This window comes from Talpa europaea, assembly GCF_964194135.1.
Source record: "Talpa europaea genome assembly, chromosome: 14".
Lineage (NCBI taxonomy): Eukaryota > Metazoa > Chordata > Mammalia > Eulipotyphla > Talpidae > Talpa > Talpa europaea.
This window is the reverse complement of record NC_140082.1, coordinates 9,422,585-9,443,262: the sequence shown is the minus strand read 5'-3', so window position 1 is coordinate 9,443,262 and position 20,678 is coordinate 9,422,585. Positions and strand designations below refer to the sequence as shown.

The window sequence follows — 20,678 nt, the reverse complement described above, 5'->3', positions numbered from 1 at the left end:
GAAGGAGAAAGTGTAGGATGGAAACCTTCCTTCCCACATGGACTGAGATGATGCCACTGGACTCATGCTCACTTATATAGTAAGCCAGAAACTGAGCTCAGATGTGCAGGAGTGAATGTCCTGTTACTATGCTGGAGAATGAAGAGCACAGTGATGAAACACTCGAGCCCTGAAATCAGGTCTAAGATCTGAATCACAGCTGCTTGGCTGTGAGAATAGGGCAAGTCAAGTCATAGCTCTAAGTTTCTTTGACTTCTTGGTAATGGGGAAAATACCATATCTACTGTACAAGGCTGTCTGGAGATTTATGATTGTAAGGTTCACAAGAACTGAATGACATCATTACTATTTGTTTGTATAGACCCAGAGATCCTAAGAAAGAAAAATAAAATGACCAGACTAAAAGCTCACCAGTTTATGAACTTCAAATTCTGCAGTTATTTGCCAAATACCCTCCTCATTGGGGCTTAACATTATGACATCAAAAGCAGAAGCCGTGGCAACAGTTGCATCTTCCCGGCTGAGAGCTAGTGCCTGTATTCTTGCATCATGCTCAAAACGATGAATAGGATACTTTCCAGTCCTGAGATCCCAAATATTAAGAAATCCTATGTAGGAAAAAAAAAATGTGGGTAACAACTTAAAATTCACTTAATATGCACAATTACAGAATAACAACCATGTAACATATTCTTTAACATACAAAGGGTTTCTAAGATTCAACATGGAAAAAAAGAATTGAAAAGTGAGCAAAGGACAACACGCTAGTCACAGAACAAGAAATACAACTGACATATAAATATAAAAAAACTGTAAAACTCCACTCACAATTAGAAAAATACAAAAATGTGTTTTTCATCAATCAAACTGAACAACATGAAAAAAATTCATAAAACATTTTCTTCTTGAGGAAATAGGCTCTCTCTGAAAAACTATGGGAATGTAAACTATTCACCCACTTTGGAGGCAATTTGATTATATTTACCAAATTGCAAATGTATAAGATAATCACTGTAATGTGTTAATTATGTCAAAAGATTGCAAGCTATCTAAATGCCCATCAACAGAGAACTACTTAAATAATGGCAACTCCATAGTTAGAAATTTAAATAAAACAAGTGCTTAATAGAGTTCATCTTACATAGAAGTTATATGAAATGAACAATAAAATATATTGTTAAATTAAAAATACAAAGGCCAGAGTAGTGATATAGGGTATTACATTTCTTCTGAGTTTTAAAAAACTTAAATACACAGACACAAATAGATATATGGGATGTCCTGGCAGGATACACAAGAAACCATTTACAATCACTGCCTCTAGGGAAAGAATGCAGGGGATAGGGACAAGAGTAGGAGGAAATTTTACTGTATATTCCCCCCATCCTTACATATTCTGAAATTTACCAAAAATGACAAATTTTTAAAAAATGTTTTATGCGAGTGAACCAGGAAGAATGGAATACATATAGTAATTGCTAAATAGTTTTAACATATGGAGTTCTTATTCATTCTTCTATTTGTCCATTCGTTCATGCAACAAATAATTACTGAGTACCTAATACATGCCAGGCACTGTTCTAGATACTGGGATGTCTAAAAACAATCTCTGCACAATCCAGTGGTTGTTGCAAGTATTTTACATCCTTCCTCATCACCAGCCTCTTCTAGTGACTGTTACAAGTAGCTCTTTGTTATAAATCCTAAACTATGAGCTTGACTGTCCCACACTATTCACCCCTCTCCCCAGTCCTTTGAATGCTGTCACCAGGTGAATTTCTCTTACACATACCAATCATGTCTCCACCTTTCTCAAGTAGTCTATAGCAGTGATGTCCAAATGTGTTCCCAAATGAGCAGCATCAGCGTCACCTGAGGGCTTGTTAGAAATGCAAATTCTTGGGCAACAGAATCTCTGGGGGGTATACGCTCAAGTCTGAAAATCAGTAGTGGGCCTCCCCCCCCCCCCCCCCCGGTGGTGCAGCGGGTTGAGGGTTGAGTGCAGCTCTGTGAAGCTGTCCACAGCCTCTGCAGCATGGGTTTGAGTCCCGGCTGGCCAGGACATGGCGCAGCAGACCTTTCCTGTCTCAGGGCTGCTCCCCTCAGCAGTGTTTTTGGTCTGTCTGCCTGTTCTGCTCCCCACTCTGTCTCTGGTGAATTCTCTCACCCTCCCGTACATCTGGCCTTGCCCCAGTTCATAAAGGAAAGGAAGGCAGGAAAGAAGGAAATCAGTAGTATACAGGAATTTAAGCTTGTCTAAAAGAAACAGAAACTTTTCTGTATTTGGAATGCCATGTATTCGTCTTTTTCTCATCAAATAGTTTCCTTTTATCATTCCTGACCATTAAGCCACTTCTTTCCCCTCAAAGATCTGCCCAAGAAAACAACTACTTCCTGCACCTACAGGATAATGTTTTACACCAATGTGGGTGTGCGAATCCTAAGTGGCCTGTTCGGCCACCATTTTTGTTACTGACAGTTCTGCATTCCTGTACGAGGTCAGAAATGCCTGGTCAATCAGTTATAGGAGTCCAACCTACAAGGTGCCTTTCAAGTCAATCAAGAGCAGAAAACATGATCACCCTGGGAAGGGTGTGCATCATGAGGTATGACTGGGAAACCCCGAGAGGGGGTGGGGGGGCATTGACTGATTTCTGACAAGGGACCCCCAGAAGCTGATCAGTGGAATGAAACCTTGAAACATGTGGCTGGGGGCCTAGGGCTTGATTTCAATCACAATGCTGAGTCATCAAGCAGTTGAGAAGTACCTGGGGGGCAGAATCATGACCACTGAAACTACAGATTACAGAGCACATTTTCTAGTTTCACTCCTTCTTTTCCTCTTTGTCCTCCTTACCCTCACAACTGATGCTGTATGATTATTTTAAGAATAAAGAGGCCAGGATCTGTCTTCAGCGGCATCCTGCATTGTACAGCTTGCTCCATGACTCCATTTGTCAGTGTGTTTTTGTCAACTCAATATACCAACTCCAACTGATATTTTTTTTTTCCAAATTCGCTCAAATAACTTGTGGAGAGAACATAGCCTCTGGCTACTTGAATTCAAATTCAGCCTGACTGCTTGGCTAGCTGATGGTCTTGGATAACATATTGAATAGCTGTGAGCCTGTTTCCTCATGTGTAAAACTGAAGCTAACATGATCTAACACAGAGGACTTCTGGGCAGATTAAAGGAAAGAAACTAAATAAAATGCTGGAAAGAAAACCAATCACTTTCACTTTTTGTTTTTATGTTTTCTATAGTGACTGCCATGTTATAAAGCATGTTTAACTGATTGGTAACACAAATGTCCTCTATCACTCATCCATAAATGTGTTCTTATTTCTATAACTTCATATTACCTAAAACAGATAAAACTTTTCATTTTTCTTTGCTATGCAATCCATTTTTTGGCCTGTGCTTTCTCTTCAAACAGTAAGTGCTGTGAATTTAAGCTTTTACTATCAGATATAATTCAACACTATATAAATACAGTCAGAAGAAAGTAATACATTGCAAGTCAGCTATGCAAGACTTTCAGTAGGCTAAGTGAGTGATTATAAATAAAAGTAGATAATAAACATTCAAGTTAACTGTTGCTTCAGATGTAAAACACAGTGTACTTTTCTAGGAATTACGATAAACTTGGGAGATAAGCAGATAGCAGAGACTGCACAACACATTCCCTGGCAAATATTTTGGCAAATTCTTTCCACTCTGACACAGTAGAGACAGACATGCTGCAGAAAATGCCAATGGCTGTACACGTGGAACAGGAGATAGGCATGTTCCAAGAGGTGCCTCTTCTGAATGCTTGTGCACTGCATTTGTTTGCAGACATGACAATAATCAACAAAGAGAAATAAAAACTGCTATTTACATGAAGCTCTCAAGTGCAGACCCTTTCATAGCTTCCCCCCCACAAGTGCTCACTTCCATCTTGGGAGGAGCATCATTATGTGCTCATTTTACAGAGAGGAAACAAGAGTTCCCCTAAACAACTGGTCCAAAGCCACCTGATGGGTAGTGAGGTTGAGCTGAAATTTAACTGGAAAGTGTAGGGTGAGTGGCTGCAGTTACAAGAGCATGAAACAACTATGAGCTCCAAGAGTAACGGATCTACACCATCAAATACTCACCCTGCACTCTGCCAAATGTGGAAGTTATTCAACCACTGCTAAACTCTTAGCACACATGGAGTTTATCTATAAACACATTTTTCATTATTAATCAATATTGATTTTGTTGGCATCATTTATTCCAACAGAACTGTATGCAGTAAAAGCCCTTCATCACAAGGTTGTGTTCACAGAGCTATCCTAAAAGGGGTCTTTTTGGAGAATATTTTCTAGAATTCCATCAATTTAACAGTCATGTCCCTCTCTTCTGAATGCCCATTGTGTCATCTTTGTCAATATTCTCTACTTCAACTGTTAAGTGTATGATTTGGACAGGTCCTCACTTGTCAATGGTGCCAGGAACATTTGCACAGTCCTCCAAGATCACTCTTAGGTGCATGGACATTTAGGATTGTTATGTTCTCTTACAGATGAAGTGGTCCTTTATTGTATGTCCCTCTTTATCCCTAGCTATATTCTTTGCTCTGAAATCTACTATGATATTAATATGGTCATTCCAGCTTTCTCTTGATTAGTGTTAGTATGGTATATATTTTTCCATCCTTTTGCCGTGCCTTGTGCTTTTACATTTAACTGAGTTACTTGCATAGCATCTAGTTGGTCTTGCTGTTACTTGGAGCATGTAGATTATATTTGATGTGATTATTAGCAAGGATGTGTTTAATTTGTTTTCTATTTGCCCTATTATTTCTTGGCTCCCTTTCCCTTTCTTCTACCTTTTTAAAAAATTATTTGGAATAAGTATGCATTTATTCCATTTTAATTCCTTTTTATTTTTTATTTTTTGGCTTGTTAGCTAAAACTCTTTGCTGTGTTAATTTTCTAGTTGCCTTAGGCTTTTAACATTCATACGTACTACAGTCTACCCATAGGTGACAACATACCACTTCACATACATTGTAAAAACTATATAGCAGCAAACTTCCATTCACTCCCCTAAACCCCATCCCCAGTCTTTGTGCTATTGGTGTCATACTTCTTATCTCCACTTACGTTATAAACTCCCCATACATTGATATTTTTGAATAAGCAGGCATTATCTTTTTTTTTTTAAATAGAGGCATGTTTTTATTTATTTATTTATTTTGTTTGTTTGTTTTGTTTATACAAGCACTGGGTACAGTCAGAAGCGTGGGAGGGTGAGAGAATTCACCAGAGCCAGAGCGGGGAGCAGAGCAGGCAGAAGGACCGAAGTACACTGCTGAGGGGAGCAGCGGGCAGCAGGAGAGGTCTGCGCGCCATGTAGGACCCTCCTCCAGTGGCCAGGGAGCAGCCGGGGATCGAACCGGGGCCGCAAAGGCTGCGGGCAGCTTTGCAACCCAGCACTCAACCGCTGCGCCGCGAGGGAGGCCCGCAGGCATTATCTTTTAAAGAAACTTTAGTAAGAAAAAATTTTTTTTATTTTTACCATTTATATATTTACCACTTCCAGAACTGTTCTAGTATCTCTTAACATTATTAAAACCTGCAGCCTTTGTAAGTTTCAGTTTCACTTTGCAATTATATCCTTGGATGATTGACCCCAAAACACAAAGTGTCCAGGTAGGTGGAACAGGCACAGCAGCTCATAGGTTTGAAAGTTAATTTTACAGGTGGTAAATTTATATGTTAACATAGTCATAGCGTAGCTACTTTTACAATCTCAAAACTATAGGAATTTGAATAGTGAATACTTGAATGTTTATAAAGTTGTAGCTGACTGTTGCCCATGTTATCCAGAGAGAAATCAATGCAAAAGACATCTAACAAGCATTTATCCAGCCCCAGCTTGAGGCCAGCCACTATTCTAGGCACTGGGGAAACTGCAATGAGCAAGACAAAATAAAACAAAAAGCTCCTGACTGCATGGAGATGACATTTTTGTGGCATCTACTCGGCATCTCATTGGGGATATAGTGAAAGGATATGATCTCTCTCCTCACCAAATTCACACTGGAGAGAAACATTTTAATCACTAAAACAGAGCAGCTATATACAAAGTGCAATATGACAACAGATAAGCTTAACTTTGTCCTGCCATGCTATTTTAAGATCCCCAAAAGGGAGTGGCTAACTTTTCTAGACATTTCAAGTCAAACTGAGTCTACTCCATAGCATGGCATTATGGAAAAAGAAGTCAATGCTTGTCAGAACCAAACCAAAGAAATTCACTTCTCAAATAGGGGATTATTTTAAAATTCTGATGTAAATTTACTTGAAAAGCTGAACTTCATCATATTGCAGATGCAGTAATAGTTTGGATTTGGCTCCTGATAAGGTGTGGTCTTATGAAGTGGTAGGATTGTGTCCTTTTTCTGCTACATTCTGTGTCACTGAATTCAGAGCACTGAGTGTGTTTGAACATCAATCAAGGTTTGCCAAATTGCCTGTCTTGTGTTTTTTAGCAAGGCAACATTCAGGTGTAAGAAACAAAGCCACTGAAACTGGCTTCAATACAAAAAGGAAACTTACTGGAAAGGGATGAGGCTATTTCATGGAACCCAAGGGAGATTATAAGGGATGGGAAGTAGGCAGCAGGAAGACATCTGGAACCAAAGCAGTGCATGTCTTCTGTGTGCACCACACGTCTTGCCTGAGTTTGCTCCACAACTGTTTTGTTCTTCTCTCATTCCCTCTCTATGACTTGATCTAACCCAAGCACACAACTGAATCTGAAAGTCTTGAGGCCCAACTGGCTCATCCTGGTTCACAAAATTAGCCGTCCCCAGGTCTGGGAGTCTCCTTCCTTGTCCAACCAGCCAAGACCAAAGACAACAATATTGCAAAGACACCCACCTCCAGAGAAGTTGTGCACAGGCCAGCAGAGTAAGGAGATACCCAGAAACATGCTCACTGCATTTACTCTGTGTGCTAGGCCAAGGCAGAATGAGAGAACACATTTCAGCAAATGCAGGCTTTATGTAGTCCTCAGTCACTACCAGAGCAGGTCGCTGCCATCATAACCCCTAAGAGCCAGCACTCACGGTCCCCATTTGCCCACACATCATGCCCTGCATGATGGCATGCCCTGCCATCATAGCCCCTAAGAGCCAGCACTCACGGTCCCCATTTGCCCCACACCAGGAAAACTGAAAGGAGAGCCAGTGTCTTTCCCTCTCCCTGACAAAACCTCAACAGCTAGATAAAAGATGTTTCATTCTAAGCCAGTGCTCGGATCAGGACAATACTATTTCACTCATGAGAAATAGGAAAAGGATACAGACAAAACAAAAAGGGTCTCTTGAAAAATCTAGAGGACCGCAATGAGGGAGGGCCATCGGCCCAATAAAGCAGGCAGGAGAAGGGCCTGGTGGTTTCACCGGCTCCCAGGCTCAGGACCTCCACCTTGACAAGCGGCAGCAGGGCTGAAGGAACTCCGAGCTCACCCTAGACTACGAACAGTCATTAACGATGACATGAGTAACGATGGCCAGTCTTTTGAGGAGACATAAAGCCTGCTCAGCAGCTGTGGATGGGCACCCATGCCAGTTTACGGCATGCCCCTCCCACCTCCCAAAGGAGGCCAGCCAGAGTGTGGTAATGAAACTGCACATAGTGGAAATGGGATCTAAATGAGTTTAAACTGATTTATGTTAGCTTTTGTAAAGATTACTCGGTATCTGGAAAGTGCTACCACTGTGAAATAATGTCGACAATCCTTAAGACCTCTGCCTAATGGTACTTGCACAGAATATTTATATTCCTCGTCATGGGAACAAGGACCATAATGGATACCATTTTTGTTTTATTAGGGATGCATATTTAAATTAATCTGCTATTTGCCTAAACAATTAGCTGCTTCTGTTTGTGTGCACAAGCCAAAATTGCAATTAGGCTTCCATCAAAAAGATAAGTCCCAACTAAAACTGTCCCGGTGGAGTCATAAGAGCTCAGGGCAGAACTTTCCAAAATTACTTTTTAGCATAATGGTAATTATGTTAATTGCTTGAAAGGTAAATAACTGCTGAACTGGTTTTGGAAAAAAACACAATTGGTATTGCCCCTCCCCTTTGATCTTTCTCCTGCACCATAAAATTTAAAACAGGTTAACAGTTTAGAAAGTTAGAGACCAACCACCTCTTAAAATAGAGTTTGTCTCATGGTCTTCAGTGCTTTCTAGATTAGGGTGTATTTTAGCCATGAGCTACTACTCTCTTGAGCTTGCACAATAAACACCGGAGGCTCCGTCTCTGTTTCCTAACAGTTAAGTAGACAGGATCAATTAACCGCAGTTCAGAAACCAAGAGAAGCTGTTTATAAAGACAGCTGGCAATCTCAACTTCCAACATGTAAGTAAACATTTGCCTATAAGAATTTACATGGGAGTCAAAAGAAATTCTGCAATGAGAGAAAAAAACTTATTAACAGAAATTTAAAATACACCATAGCACTCACTAAACTTGTGTCTGTTTACAAAGTCCAAACAATAACACTCTGAATTACCAGCCACAGCTGTGAGGTGGCACCAAGTCTGCGAGGACAAAAGAAAGTCTGCTTTCATAAACCATTGGCACCAACAGGAGTCAAAAAGGAGAACTGAATCATGGAGGGTCTTGAAAAAGAAAATCGCTGAGCTATAGGGTGCTATATGGAGGTTGTCTTCAACATCCCTGCCGAACATACCTCTAGCATGGAGCTCTGCAGCTTACAGCAAAAACACAATAAATATGAAGCATTTTAGAAGCTGCATTTTAGAATAATGAGAGAATGTGAACAGGTTTGGGCATAAGCAAAATAGTGACCAGACAAGATCACAAAGCATAAAGAACATTTTAAAAGATTCAAAAATGAAGAGAGACAGTAAACAAAAAAGGAGTAAATAATACATGTATTATTTACTAAGGAGAAAAACCCACAGAGCAAAAAGCCAAAAACAGGCTGATGGAGAAGTCAAATAATTTGGACCAGCCCTTCCACCAGAAGTGGCAATAATGTGAAAGAGACATCAACTTTGCACACAGCCACTAACTCCAGTTTTTTCCAACAGGGTAGCTGAGTGACATGAGCACAGATACAGAGCATACTTGGAAGAGTCTATCAGACCAGGTAGCAGTTGATGCCTCTACAGGAGACATGGGGATCCAGAAGAGCCAGGTAGAGCGGGAGCCCTGAGGCTGTACTATATAATCCTTGATTCTACTTACTGAATTCTTTGTATATGTAGCACTGTATCCAAAAGTTTGTTATAATTTGTATATACATCTTTGTAAGTATTACTATGATCACAGATGGCAGGCTTTTATTTTTTCCCCAATCAATAGCCACATGATCTGTAGTCAACATTTAACTTTAAAGGACAAAATTACACTGAAATTGTAAATTCTATCAATATTTCTGATCCATCAACAGGTTAAAGTGAATTACACTCCGCAGAAGTCCCTAGCACCCCTCCCACCATCCCAGAGCCTGAGCCAGGGCTGACATTCAGTCAGTCTTAGCTTCCTTGTTCTTTCTCTTTTTTAAAAAAATACTACTTATTACGGGGCCTCCCTGGTGGCACAAGGGGTTAAGCACAGCACTTCGAAGCAATCCGCAGCCTCTGCAGCACGAGTTTGATCCCCGGCTGGCCAGGGAGCAACCCACATGGCACAGCAGACCTCTCCTGTCTGGCCTGCTGCTCCCCTCAGCAGTGTATTTCAGTAGATCTGCCTATTCTGCTCCCCACTCTCTCTGGTGAATCCTCTCACCACCTGCACCTCTGTCTTGTACCCCAGTTCTTGTATGCATAAAAAAATACTACATATTATTACAAAGAAATATGTTTATTTTCAAAAACAGTTCTATTCACATGTCAAGTGACATAACTAAATAATATTTAGTAAAATGTGTAATTTAAAAATGCTGTTGAAAGAGCTTCTGCACAGCAAAAGAGACCATAACAAAAACAAAGAGAAACCCCACCAACTGGGAGAACATTTTTGCACCCAACACTAATGATAAAGGACTGATCACAAAAATCTGCAAAGAGCTGATGAGACTCAGCAACAACAAAGAAAATAATCCAGTCAAAAAATGGGCAGAAGAGCTAAAAAGAAACTTCTCTGAAGAGGAAATGCAAATGGCCAACAGGCATATGAAAAAATGCTCAACATCACTTGTAATCAGGGAAATGCAAATCAAAACTACCATGAGATACCATCTTACACCAGTGAGAATGGCACATATTAAAAAAAACTAGCAACAACAAATGTTGGCGAGGGTGTGGAGAAAAAGGAACTCTTCTGCACTGTTGGTGGGAGTGCAAACTGGTCCAACCACTGTGGAGAGCTGTGTGGAGATTTCTGGACCTACTAAACATAGAGCTTCCATATGATCCAGCAATTCCACTCCTAGGTATTTACCCAAAGGACACAGAAACATCCATTCCAAAGAGCACCTGCACCCCTATGTTTATAGCAGCACTGTTTACAATAGCTAAGCTTTGGAAACAACCCAAATGCCCAAAAATAGATGACTGGATCAAGAAGATGTGGTACATATATACCATGGAATATTACTCAGCATTCAAAAAAGATAAATACATGCCATTTGCAGCAACATGGATGGCGCTGGAAGGGATCATGCTCAGCGAAATAAGCCAAAAAGAAAAAGAAAAATACCGGATGGTCTCACTCATAGCAGGAATCTAGAAAACTTAAATAAGGGACCAGGAAAATGAATATAAGAAAGTGAAAATCAAAATCAACAAAAAACTATGAACCAGAGACACTTTTTGGGGGGTGGGGGGCGGGAGGGGAAGGATTGGGGTCAGAATGGGGCGTTTGCAATTGTATGGGGGAATATAAAAATAAAATTTATTATTAAAAAAAAAATGCTGTTGATAACTACGGATACTGAGTGATGAGTTTTTTTGGGGGGGTCATATACTACTCTATTGTGTGATTTTTCAATTTTCTATAAGAATTTGAAAGGTTATCACTAACAAAAAGTAAAAGGATAAAAATTTAAAAGGATATAAATTTATTTAAAAAAATAAATTTGTTTTATAAAAATAAATTTGTTTTTTCAGTGGCCACATGCAAACTGTCTTCTCAGAAAGATTTACAGTGAAAATTCCAGTAATGACATCTTGCAGCCTTTAATTAATAGCATTCCAAATCCTCAGGAGATCATGAAACCATACTATCAATTACTTTTCAATGAAAGTGTTAAATAGCTCAAACAAAAAGCAAAGAAAACCCCCAAAGTTTTAGATTATGGCAAAACTACAATCAATTTGAGTTACCAAATACCAATGAGAATGAGAAAATGAATGCCACAGACAGCCTAGCAGCTCACTGTGCTTTTCAGAACTCTCCCAGCATGACTCGGATCCTGAATGTTTGGGCCTGGGTTTGCCCATCTCTGTGCCCTCAGCATTCCCTCCCGGGACCACAACCACCCATTACAGGTTTCTCCCCCAGACCTCCAGACCCACAGATACACCCGCCTTGACACCAGAAGTCTTTCAGATTGCATTTGTTTATCCCCTAACATAATTTTAACACACTAATCCTTTCTTTTGCATTCTATATAAACAGCTTCCAAAAAACTGGCCTACTATAAATTTTTAGTACAAAAAATGTAACTTCCCAGCATAGTTCTAAATATTAGAATTTTTAAAAAATGGCTACATCATTCTTTTTAAAGTTTTTTTTTAAGACTAAATATAATAAAGTAAAAATCAAAATCAACAAGCAACTATAAACCAGAGACACACTACCAGGGGAGGGAAGGAGGGATTAGTGTCAAAATAAGGGGGGTGGGAATAGCATGGTGGGAATAACCAAGATGAAAATGCATACATTGTGCAAAAATGAAAAATGTAAAAAATATATGAAATTAAATTTAAAAAAGTATTTTTTTTAAAAAAGATTTATTTTATTTAAACAAGAACCGGGGTATAGGCCAGATGTGCAGGAGGGTGAGAGGATTCACCGGAGACAGAACAGGGAACAGAACAGGCAGAATGACCGAAATACACTGCTGAGGGGAGCAGCGGGCGAGAAAGGAGAGGTCTGCTGCACCATGTGGGTTGCTCCGTGGCTGGCGGGGATCGAACCGGCACTGCAGAGGCTGTGGACAGCTTCACAGTGCTGCGGGCTGAACCACCTACACCACCAGGGAGGCCCTTCAAGTATTTTTTGGAAACAAAAATACATAGACTAAATACCATGATGCATTTTAAAATGTGGTGGAGAGTCCAACTATAAATAACAACATATAGAAACAAAGCTTGTATTCCTAATTACGTAAGCACCATCAGAAGAATACACATTCTAATTTCATCAGAAATTTAGTCAGACAATGGAAACGAGCCCAGTACATTCTTTTCTGAGTAATTAATTATAAAATTCTTTTCTGAATAGCCAATTATAAAATAAAATATTAAGTTGCTATGAGAAAGAATCTAATCTTATATAATAATCTAAAACTTTTTAAAATAGCATTTTAGACTTCAAAATAGTTGGAATAAAAAATTATACAAAGTTACAGTATACCCTTTTCTCCCAGGATTTCCCAAAGGTTAACATATTACCTAGTAGCCTGATCAAGGTCAGGAAGTTAACACTGATATGGTGTGGTTGGTTTAAAGGTTCTACTTGAATTTTACCAACTGTCTACCAATATCCTTCTTCTGGTCCAAAATCCAATCTAGAATTCCATAATGCATCTACCTGCCACGTCTCCATCTACTCCAACAAATTCCTCGTGTTCCTCGTCCTTTGTGCCTTCACACTTTAAGAGTACTGTTCATTTATATTGGGGAAGATCTCTTGGTTGTCTGATATTTACTCATGTTTAAAGAGCAAGTTATGCATTTTTGGTGAAAAGAGCACAGGGGTAATGTGCGTATTCAATGTACAATCATCAGCAGGTAGAAAATCAATCTCTCATAACAGTGATGGTACCTTTCACTTGGTAAGGTGTTATTTGTTGGGTTTCTCCACTGAAGTTGCTATTTTTCTCTAGTGGAGAGATAATTTGAGACTAATGTCCTGTTTCTCATACTAATTTTAGCATCCATTGATGATTCCTGCCTGGAACAATTATTATTGTGATACATGCCAAATGTTGATTTTCTATTTTCTTTCTCCATTAACTGAAATACCTGTGTACTATATAGATATACCACAACATAGATATTCATTCACAAGTTGACAGATATATCTGGGTTGCTTCCAAATTGGAGCTATCAATGAGTCACATCTATAAATATTCAAGTATAAGATTTTCTGTGAACATAGGTTTTTATTCTCTTGGATCAATATATAAAAGTAGGAGTGCTAGGTCATATGACCAATTGTGTTTAATTTTATAGGAAATGAACTTTTTCCAAAGCAGCTCTACCACTGCTTCATAGTCTTGATAACGTTTGGTATTATCAGACTTTTTAAGCCATGGTTTCATTTCCCTAATGACATCTTTTCATATGTGACTGCCCATTTGTTTATCTTTGGTGAAGGGTTAATTAAAATCTTTTGCCATTTTTAATTGGCTGTCATCTCATATTTGAATTGTAAAGTTCTTTATATATTCCGGACACATGTCATGTACCAGATGTATGTTTTACAAATATTTTGTCATCTTTAACTTGTCTTTTCACTTTCCTAATGATGTCTTTAATGAACAAAGGTTCGTAATTATTATGAAGTCTAACTTATTTTCCTTTTGTGCCCTAGGAAATCTTTGTACAACTCAAGAACACAAAGATTTTCTGCCTAATTTTCATCTACAAGTTTCACACTTAAGCCTATAATCCATTTTTAGTAAAATTGTATATGACATGAAAGGTAGAGAATCATGGGCAGAGAAAAGGTGTATAGATATGTGCTTGTTTCAACGTCATTTGCTGAAAAGATAATCACTTCCTCATTAAATGATCTTGGCACCTCTGTAAAGAAATCACAAGGAGGGTCTTTTTTCTGGACTGATCTACAGGTCTATCTTTATGCCAGTATCAGACTGTTTTGATTACTATAGTTTTACAATAAATCTTAAAATCAATTAGGATAAATCCTTCAACTTTATACTTCTATGCATTTTCTTTTAGATTTTAAATTTTAGAATCAGCTTATCGACTTTTACCATAAGAGGTCTACAGGAATTTTGATTGGGACTGGACTGAATCTCTACATCAAATAGGAAGCGCTGACATCTTAATAGCATTCAGTCTTCCAACCCGTGAAATGTTTTGGCTCCCCTAATTTCTCGGTAACATTTTAGTTTTCAGCATATAAGCCTATACATATTTTGTTAAATTAATCCTCAGCTACCATTTTTGATGCAGTATCAATTTCTAATTATTGATAATTTAAAGAAATACAATTGATTTTTCAAAATTGGCCTCATACCAATTGCTAAAGATACTTATTCACATCAACTAGGTAAAGTTGTCCGACAATGTTGTTCAAGTCTTCTCTGATCTTATTACTCATTACTAACTAATCACACCAATTACAGAGAAAAGAGTGCTGAAATCTCCACTATTACTGTGAATTTGTCTATTTTCCCTTATACTTCTGTCAGCTTTTCTTCATGTATTCTGAAGGTATGTTATGAGACACATACATATTTAGGACTTTAATGGCCACATGAACTGACCTCTTTATCATTACGGAGCTGTCCCCTTTTTTATTCTTAGTAATTAATATTCCTTAAGTTTACTTTGTCTAAAATTAATATAACCATTCTAGCTTTCCCTTGATTTATATTTGCATGGTACAACTTTTCCCGTTCTTTTACTAGAAGTGGCTTTCTTATAGCTGGCATAAAGATCATATTATAGACTGAATGTGTCGCCCCCAAATTCATATGGTGAAGCTCTAAACCAACAATGTGATGGTATTTGGAGATGAGATCTTTGGGGGGGGGTTATTAGAGTTAGATTAGATCTTGGGGTCAAGCCCTTATGATGACATTAGTGGCCTTGTATGAGATCTTTTCACTGGCTGGTGAGACAGTAAATTATTCCTAGCCTAACACTAATAATATTAGTGTTAAATTTGACCATTTTATTAAGATGGTACATCACAGCCTTCTCAACTATAAAGTTCTTTTTTTTTTCCTCCCTTTGTAATTTAATAAATGTTTAGTAGGACAGTTCTTTGAGACTGTAAAATTCCAATCATTAACCTCATTCTCATATACTAGTTTTAGCATCAATTGACTTATTTTTTTATTTTTGTATTTTTAAAGATTTATTTTTATACAACAGCTGGGGTACAGGTCAGATGAACGGGAGGGTAAGAGGATTCACCAGAGACAGAGCAGGGAACAGAACAAGCAGACTGACGAAATACACTGCTGAGAGGAGCAGTGGGCGCAACAGGAGAGGTCTACGGCGGCATGTGGGACCCTCGCCGGCCAGCAGGGATGGAACCAGCACTGCAGAGGCTGCAGACAGCTTCACAGCACTGTGCTCAACTGCCTGCGCCACCAGGGGAGGTCCGACTTAGTTTTTTTTTAATCTGAGTTAACTATTACCATCATGATTGACAATTAGTGATTTTTAAATTCCATCATTCCTTCTCTATCAATTAGCTGACTTTCTACTATAGGGAAAATTTTCCTCCTTTATTTAGGCAACCTTATTCTCCAGTGTATACTCAGAGATTTCTATTTTTCTCCAGTGGATTATAGTTTGTTATTATTCATGTTGATACTCAAATTATCCCAGGTTTGGCCAGTAAGAATGCCTTCAAGGTAGCCTGTGTTTCTCTGACACATCACCATCATTCTTCAAGCTGTTCCTGACTTCGTGGTACAATGAAATGTTCCAGGCTTACTTTGTCTTTTCCCTGACCCAGCCCTGTAGTCTCCCATTTCTCCAAGCAGTTCTGGTTCCTTGCTGCTTCTATGCCTTCTCCGCAAACAAAGCCAGCACATACATGAACATATATGCGTACACAAATATCTCTATTTACTGCTCTCTATATATTGAAAACCCTGAATTCCATGATGACACCTCCTATTCCAATGCAGTCCCCACAGGCCTCATTCTGGCTATCCCCTTCCCATGCCTGTCCTCCTTCAATTGTTGAGAAATCATAAGAAAACATTATCCTCAATCTCCCTGTGTGCTGTCAACCTCCCAAAACACCAGGCCACTCAGACTTCCTCCTTTCCCTGTCCCTGGCCCCACTGGACTCCGTCCTGCTCCACAGAACTGCCTGATGGCTTATGGGCTGAAGAGGCAGGCGGGCATATTTTGCTTTTAGAAACAAAAGCATATTACAAGTGTATTTATTTCTGCTTTTAAAAGAGCCCTAAGATTTAGAATGGAATAAACACTACAACCCAAACTGCAAGTAATAAAAAGGAAACTGCATTCTCACACTTACAATTTGATTTTTTTCCCCCAAAAGATAAATTCATGCTTAGTTTTCATTAGGTCCATTTAAGAACTTGGAAAATCTGTTTCTCTGGTATCAATTATCTCCCCAAAGCTATTCTCTGCTATTCCCTGTGCTACTAATTGTTCCTTTCCATTTTTACCTTCAAACGAAATATGGCAGGACAGCTACTCTGAAGTTTATGCATAATATGGCATATTATTAAAAATCATATTTTGGTAAAATTACCCTAAAAAAACAAAGGGTTAATAAATCTTATATCATAATTTCAATGCCACTTTTTTCTACATGATAAAAACTTATTTTAATTATTTTCACTAGTAACTTCAAAATTTCATAATTACCCTAGAAATTTGATCATCTGCTAATCTGTGCCTATAGCATGAGAACTTCTCTCTCCAGTGTTTCTTAAATTAAAGAGCTTGCAGGCCTCTAGGAATTCATTTGTAAACCCCTTGGTGTGAAAAACAATGCACTACAAGGCATTAGGTGATCACTTGGTGCCAAGCATCTGTGAACACAAAATGCAAATTCAAATACTGAGATCCCACAATATACTTTAGTTACAAGGTCCAAAGATCCAGATTCTATTTTTTTTAAAGAACACCATAAAAATACATGTTTTAAAAAATTTCCTAGAGCTTTCACCACTCCCACCAATGATTACATCTGTGGATTCATGTCTGACAAACGCTGCCCTATTATTTAGTTATAATGCATACGTAAGAAAGGGCAAAGCATAATGTCAAGATCTTCTCACTGAAGAATAAAGTCTTTAAAAAGAGCTCTTTTATTCAGCAATTTCCTTCATTACAGAAACACTGTCTCCATGTCTATGAAACTAAAATCTGACACCGTAGACCATGGCTGTGAAAGTCAATAAAGTTCAATGCCCTAAGAAATACTCCCCCAACACCAAAAGGAACACCCAAAGAGGAGCTCTGCATCTTAATTTTTAATTACATTATGAATATTAAAATGTGAGTATTCCTACTAATTGTTTAAATGCACAAACCTTCTAACTACGCCTGGTAGTTTTTGGTTGTCAGAAAGCTATTTCAATGAGTTTTGTTGCTGCACATCTGAGTTAAGACTCCTAGATCTGAGGGCAGGCAAAAGTTCCAAGCAAGTAAGAACTGGTTCCTGAGACTTCTAAGAGAACGAACAAGAAAGGCCTTGAGAAAAAAAAAAACAACAAATTCTCTATAATCCATAGCCAGTTGTCTGAGCCACCTCCCGAACAGTGCTTTAGCTCAATAAAACAACTGAATTCTAAAACTCCTATTCTGGTAAGGGGAGAGGATTGTACATTATATTGAAATGTCATGACAATAAGAGATAAGCAAAACTATGGAAGAATGGATTTTTTAATTAAACATAAAATTACAAATAAAACTTTAAAAGTACACCTAAGTTGCTGTATCTAACTAAAACAAGGTCCTACTGTTCACCACTCAAAAGCTTGGAGAGACTCACTCCTACCCATTGTTAATACGTCAGGAAAGAAAAGCCATCATCGCTCCAGCCCAGGGCAGGCACAGTCCTGGACAATAGAGTGTGTGTGTTCAGACAATTGAACTGGGAGTGCTGCAGAAGTGGATAAGCCACGGTGCCCTGCTTGAAAAGACGACTGCTGGCTGTCCCACCTTGGTTTCTACACACTAATAGGCACTCGCCTTGTCTCTCCTCTTCCATTTAGGGAGACAAGTAAGAACTTCTTTGCACCTAAGAAGTGTATAATCTCATTTCTCACCAGAGTGAGTTCTCAAGACAAACTCTGAACAGGGAGCAGGTTTCAAGTACACTGCCATTCCCTAATGCTGTGGCTCGAGGCCAAAGGCAGGCAAGCATGGAGCAGATGGAGTCCTGGCAAGGTCTCCACTGTCCCTGCATTAGCAGCATCTGCTCATTACTCAGAACCTTCGCCTGCTTTATCTAATGCTCCAGGAAAAGCATTTTGATTTGATTCATTTCGGTACGGTAACGTGCAACACAATTAGTGGTAAAATCAAACTGGAGGGTGGCCAGTGCTGACAATCGGAAACAAGGCACAAGAAATATGAGGCCAGTGGGTTGGAATTCAAAAAATCACAACTGTGGATCACTTGCCAAATCTCAACACCCCAGGTGGGTATACGGTGTTCCTACAGAGCAAGGAGGCTGAAAAGGATGCAGCGATGACTTACTTCCCCAAAGTCGTTACCATCTCCCTGTCCAGCTCGCACTCCTTCTCTGGTGTACAGACCACCAAGGGGTCTCAACGACTACAGAGCTTCTTGTTGACACAGAGTGCTGAAGTTCATGAACTCATTTTATTATCTTATTCTTCTGTTCTGTAGGGCACAATGACATATTTTATACAGCAGTGACCACAAGGTAAATTTCCCATTTTGCATGTCAACTTAAGGAGTGCCAGTTTGCTGCTCCTGGAAAAGAGCAATACAAAAATGTGCTTTTGATTATTTCAATTTGTCTTTGCTCAGAAGTAGCTACTCATGAATATGTGGGTATAAATATCAGTGTCAATCTGTTAGACTGAAGTGAGACCAAAGACAAAGCTACCTGAGGTCTAGGGAAAATGAGAAGTTGTTTATCTCAGAAATAGTAACAACTGCAGTCAGACTGGTAAAACCAGATGAAAGTGAGAGAAGCACAAGAAAAAAGGAATTCTTATCAAAGAAATAGTCCTACTACCAAAATGAATTTGAGACAAATCTAAGACATCAATGTAAGCAATGCAGCCAAGGAAGTGTTACAGACTCTCCGTAAGCTTTGGGTGAGGAAAACCCCTCAAGCATGATGTAAAAGCCAAGGAAGACAAGACTGATAAACATGATGATGAATGTGCAAACAGCCAGACAGACCAATTTTAACAGGACATAACATTCCGAAACAGACCCCAATACTAAAAATTTCCTATCCAAAAACCTTACGAAGGTAGCACGCAAAGCAGTGAAGGAGAGATGGGCCTTCTAATAAGAGATTGGAAACAGATCTACTCAGCTTCATGTCTTACTTTTCCAGGGTGATCTCTGTATCAATCGAGTTTTAAACACAGTCAGGTGTTGCTGACTGACGTTGTGCCTAGGTGTGCAGCAGGCTACACCATCTAGGTGTGTGTGATTACATGCCATGGCATATGCAAAATAAAAATCACCTAATGGCACATTTCTCAGAATGCATCACTGTTGTTAAGCAGCGCATGACTGTATAAAAAAAGAAGCCATATCAGAAATATCAGGGAAAAAAACAAAGAATCACAAGTGGTCAGTACACATATGAAGACAATTTTTATCTCTCTCACAGTAAGGGAAATATAAACTGAAACTACATTCAGGAACTACTTCTTATCAAACTGACAAATATGTAAACATTTGAAACATACCTTACTGAATAAAACTGTGATGACAGGGACAAATCTTTATACCCTGCTGGTAAGGGTGTAAATATAACCCCATTTGCATTTAACCCTTGGTCATAGGAAACTATCCTTTCTGTACTTACATAAAACGTCTTATGTACGTAATTTTTCACAACATTGTTACTGCAAAAGATCAGAAACAACACAACTGCTCTTCAACAAGTGACTGTAAATGAAACACAGTACTTGTACACAATGGAATACTACATGGACGTGACAGAGAGACATTTCCTGAACCCTGGCATGGACATCCTTTCAAGATATGTCATTAAGTGAAAAAGCGAAGGCATGAGAGTGGGGAATAATAAAAGGTAATAAACTACCTTAATTTAAGGTGGGTGGGGAGAAAGAATGTTCATATTTGCTTGATTGTGCAACACAAAAATATTGGAAGAACACAAGATTCTAAGACATTTGTTTTAGGATGGAGTGAATAAAAATGGGTGGAAGCAAAACTTCTCAATGCATAACTGTTAGTTTTATGATCATATATAAAAATGTACCACTTAGTCAAAAACATTAAATTACAAAACTTCCTTGTTTATGGATTAGAAAATTAAAATCACACACACATATACACACAATCCAGAAAAATAATAAACAGACTGAAAAAATACTAGAAATAGTTATGATAAAAGTTATTTCCTTAGCTCTTTCTTTTCTATTAGTACCGATAACCTCAAAGAAAATAGGGAAAGATGGGAAGAAGCAATTCCTAGAGAAAGAATAGAAACAAGTAACAAACAAGTACCAAATTAAAAGATGTTCTTATTTACTTGTAAAGAAAAGCAAATAAAAACAAC

The 20,678-nt window shown here is 38.6% G+C and overlaps 1 protein-coding gene across 1 annotated transcript in view; it reads right to left on the bottom strand.

Moving 5' to 3' along the window:
• The window catches only part of FBXW8 (F-box and WD repeat domain containing 8), a gene marked incomplete at both ends in the record, with an annotated part of 108,205 nt that overhangs the window by 39,140 nt on the left and 48,387 nt on the right, over positions 1 to 20,678 (bottom strand). Inside the window, one exon of the mRNA XM_084253384.1 lies at positions 412 to 608. Within this exon, the coding sequence (XP_084109510.1) occupies positions 412 to 608 (197 nt within the window). The remainder of the gene's footprint in view (positions 1 to 411; positions 609 to 20,678) is intronic.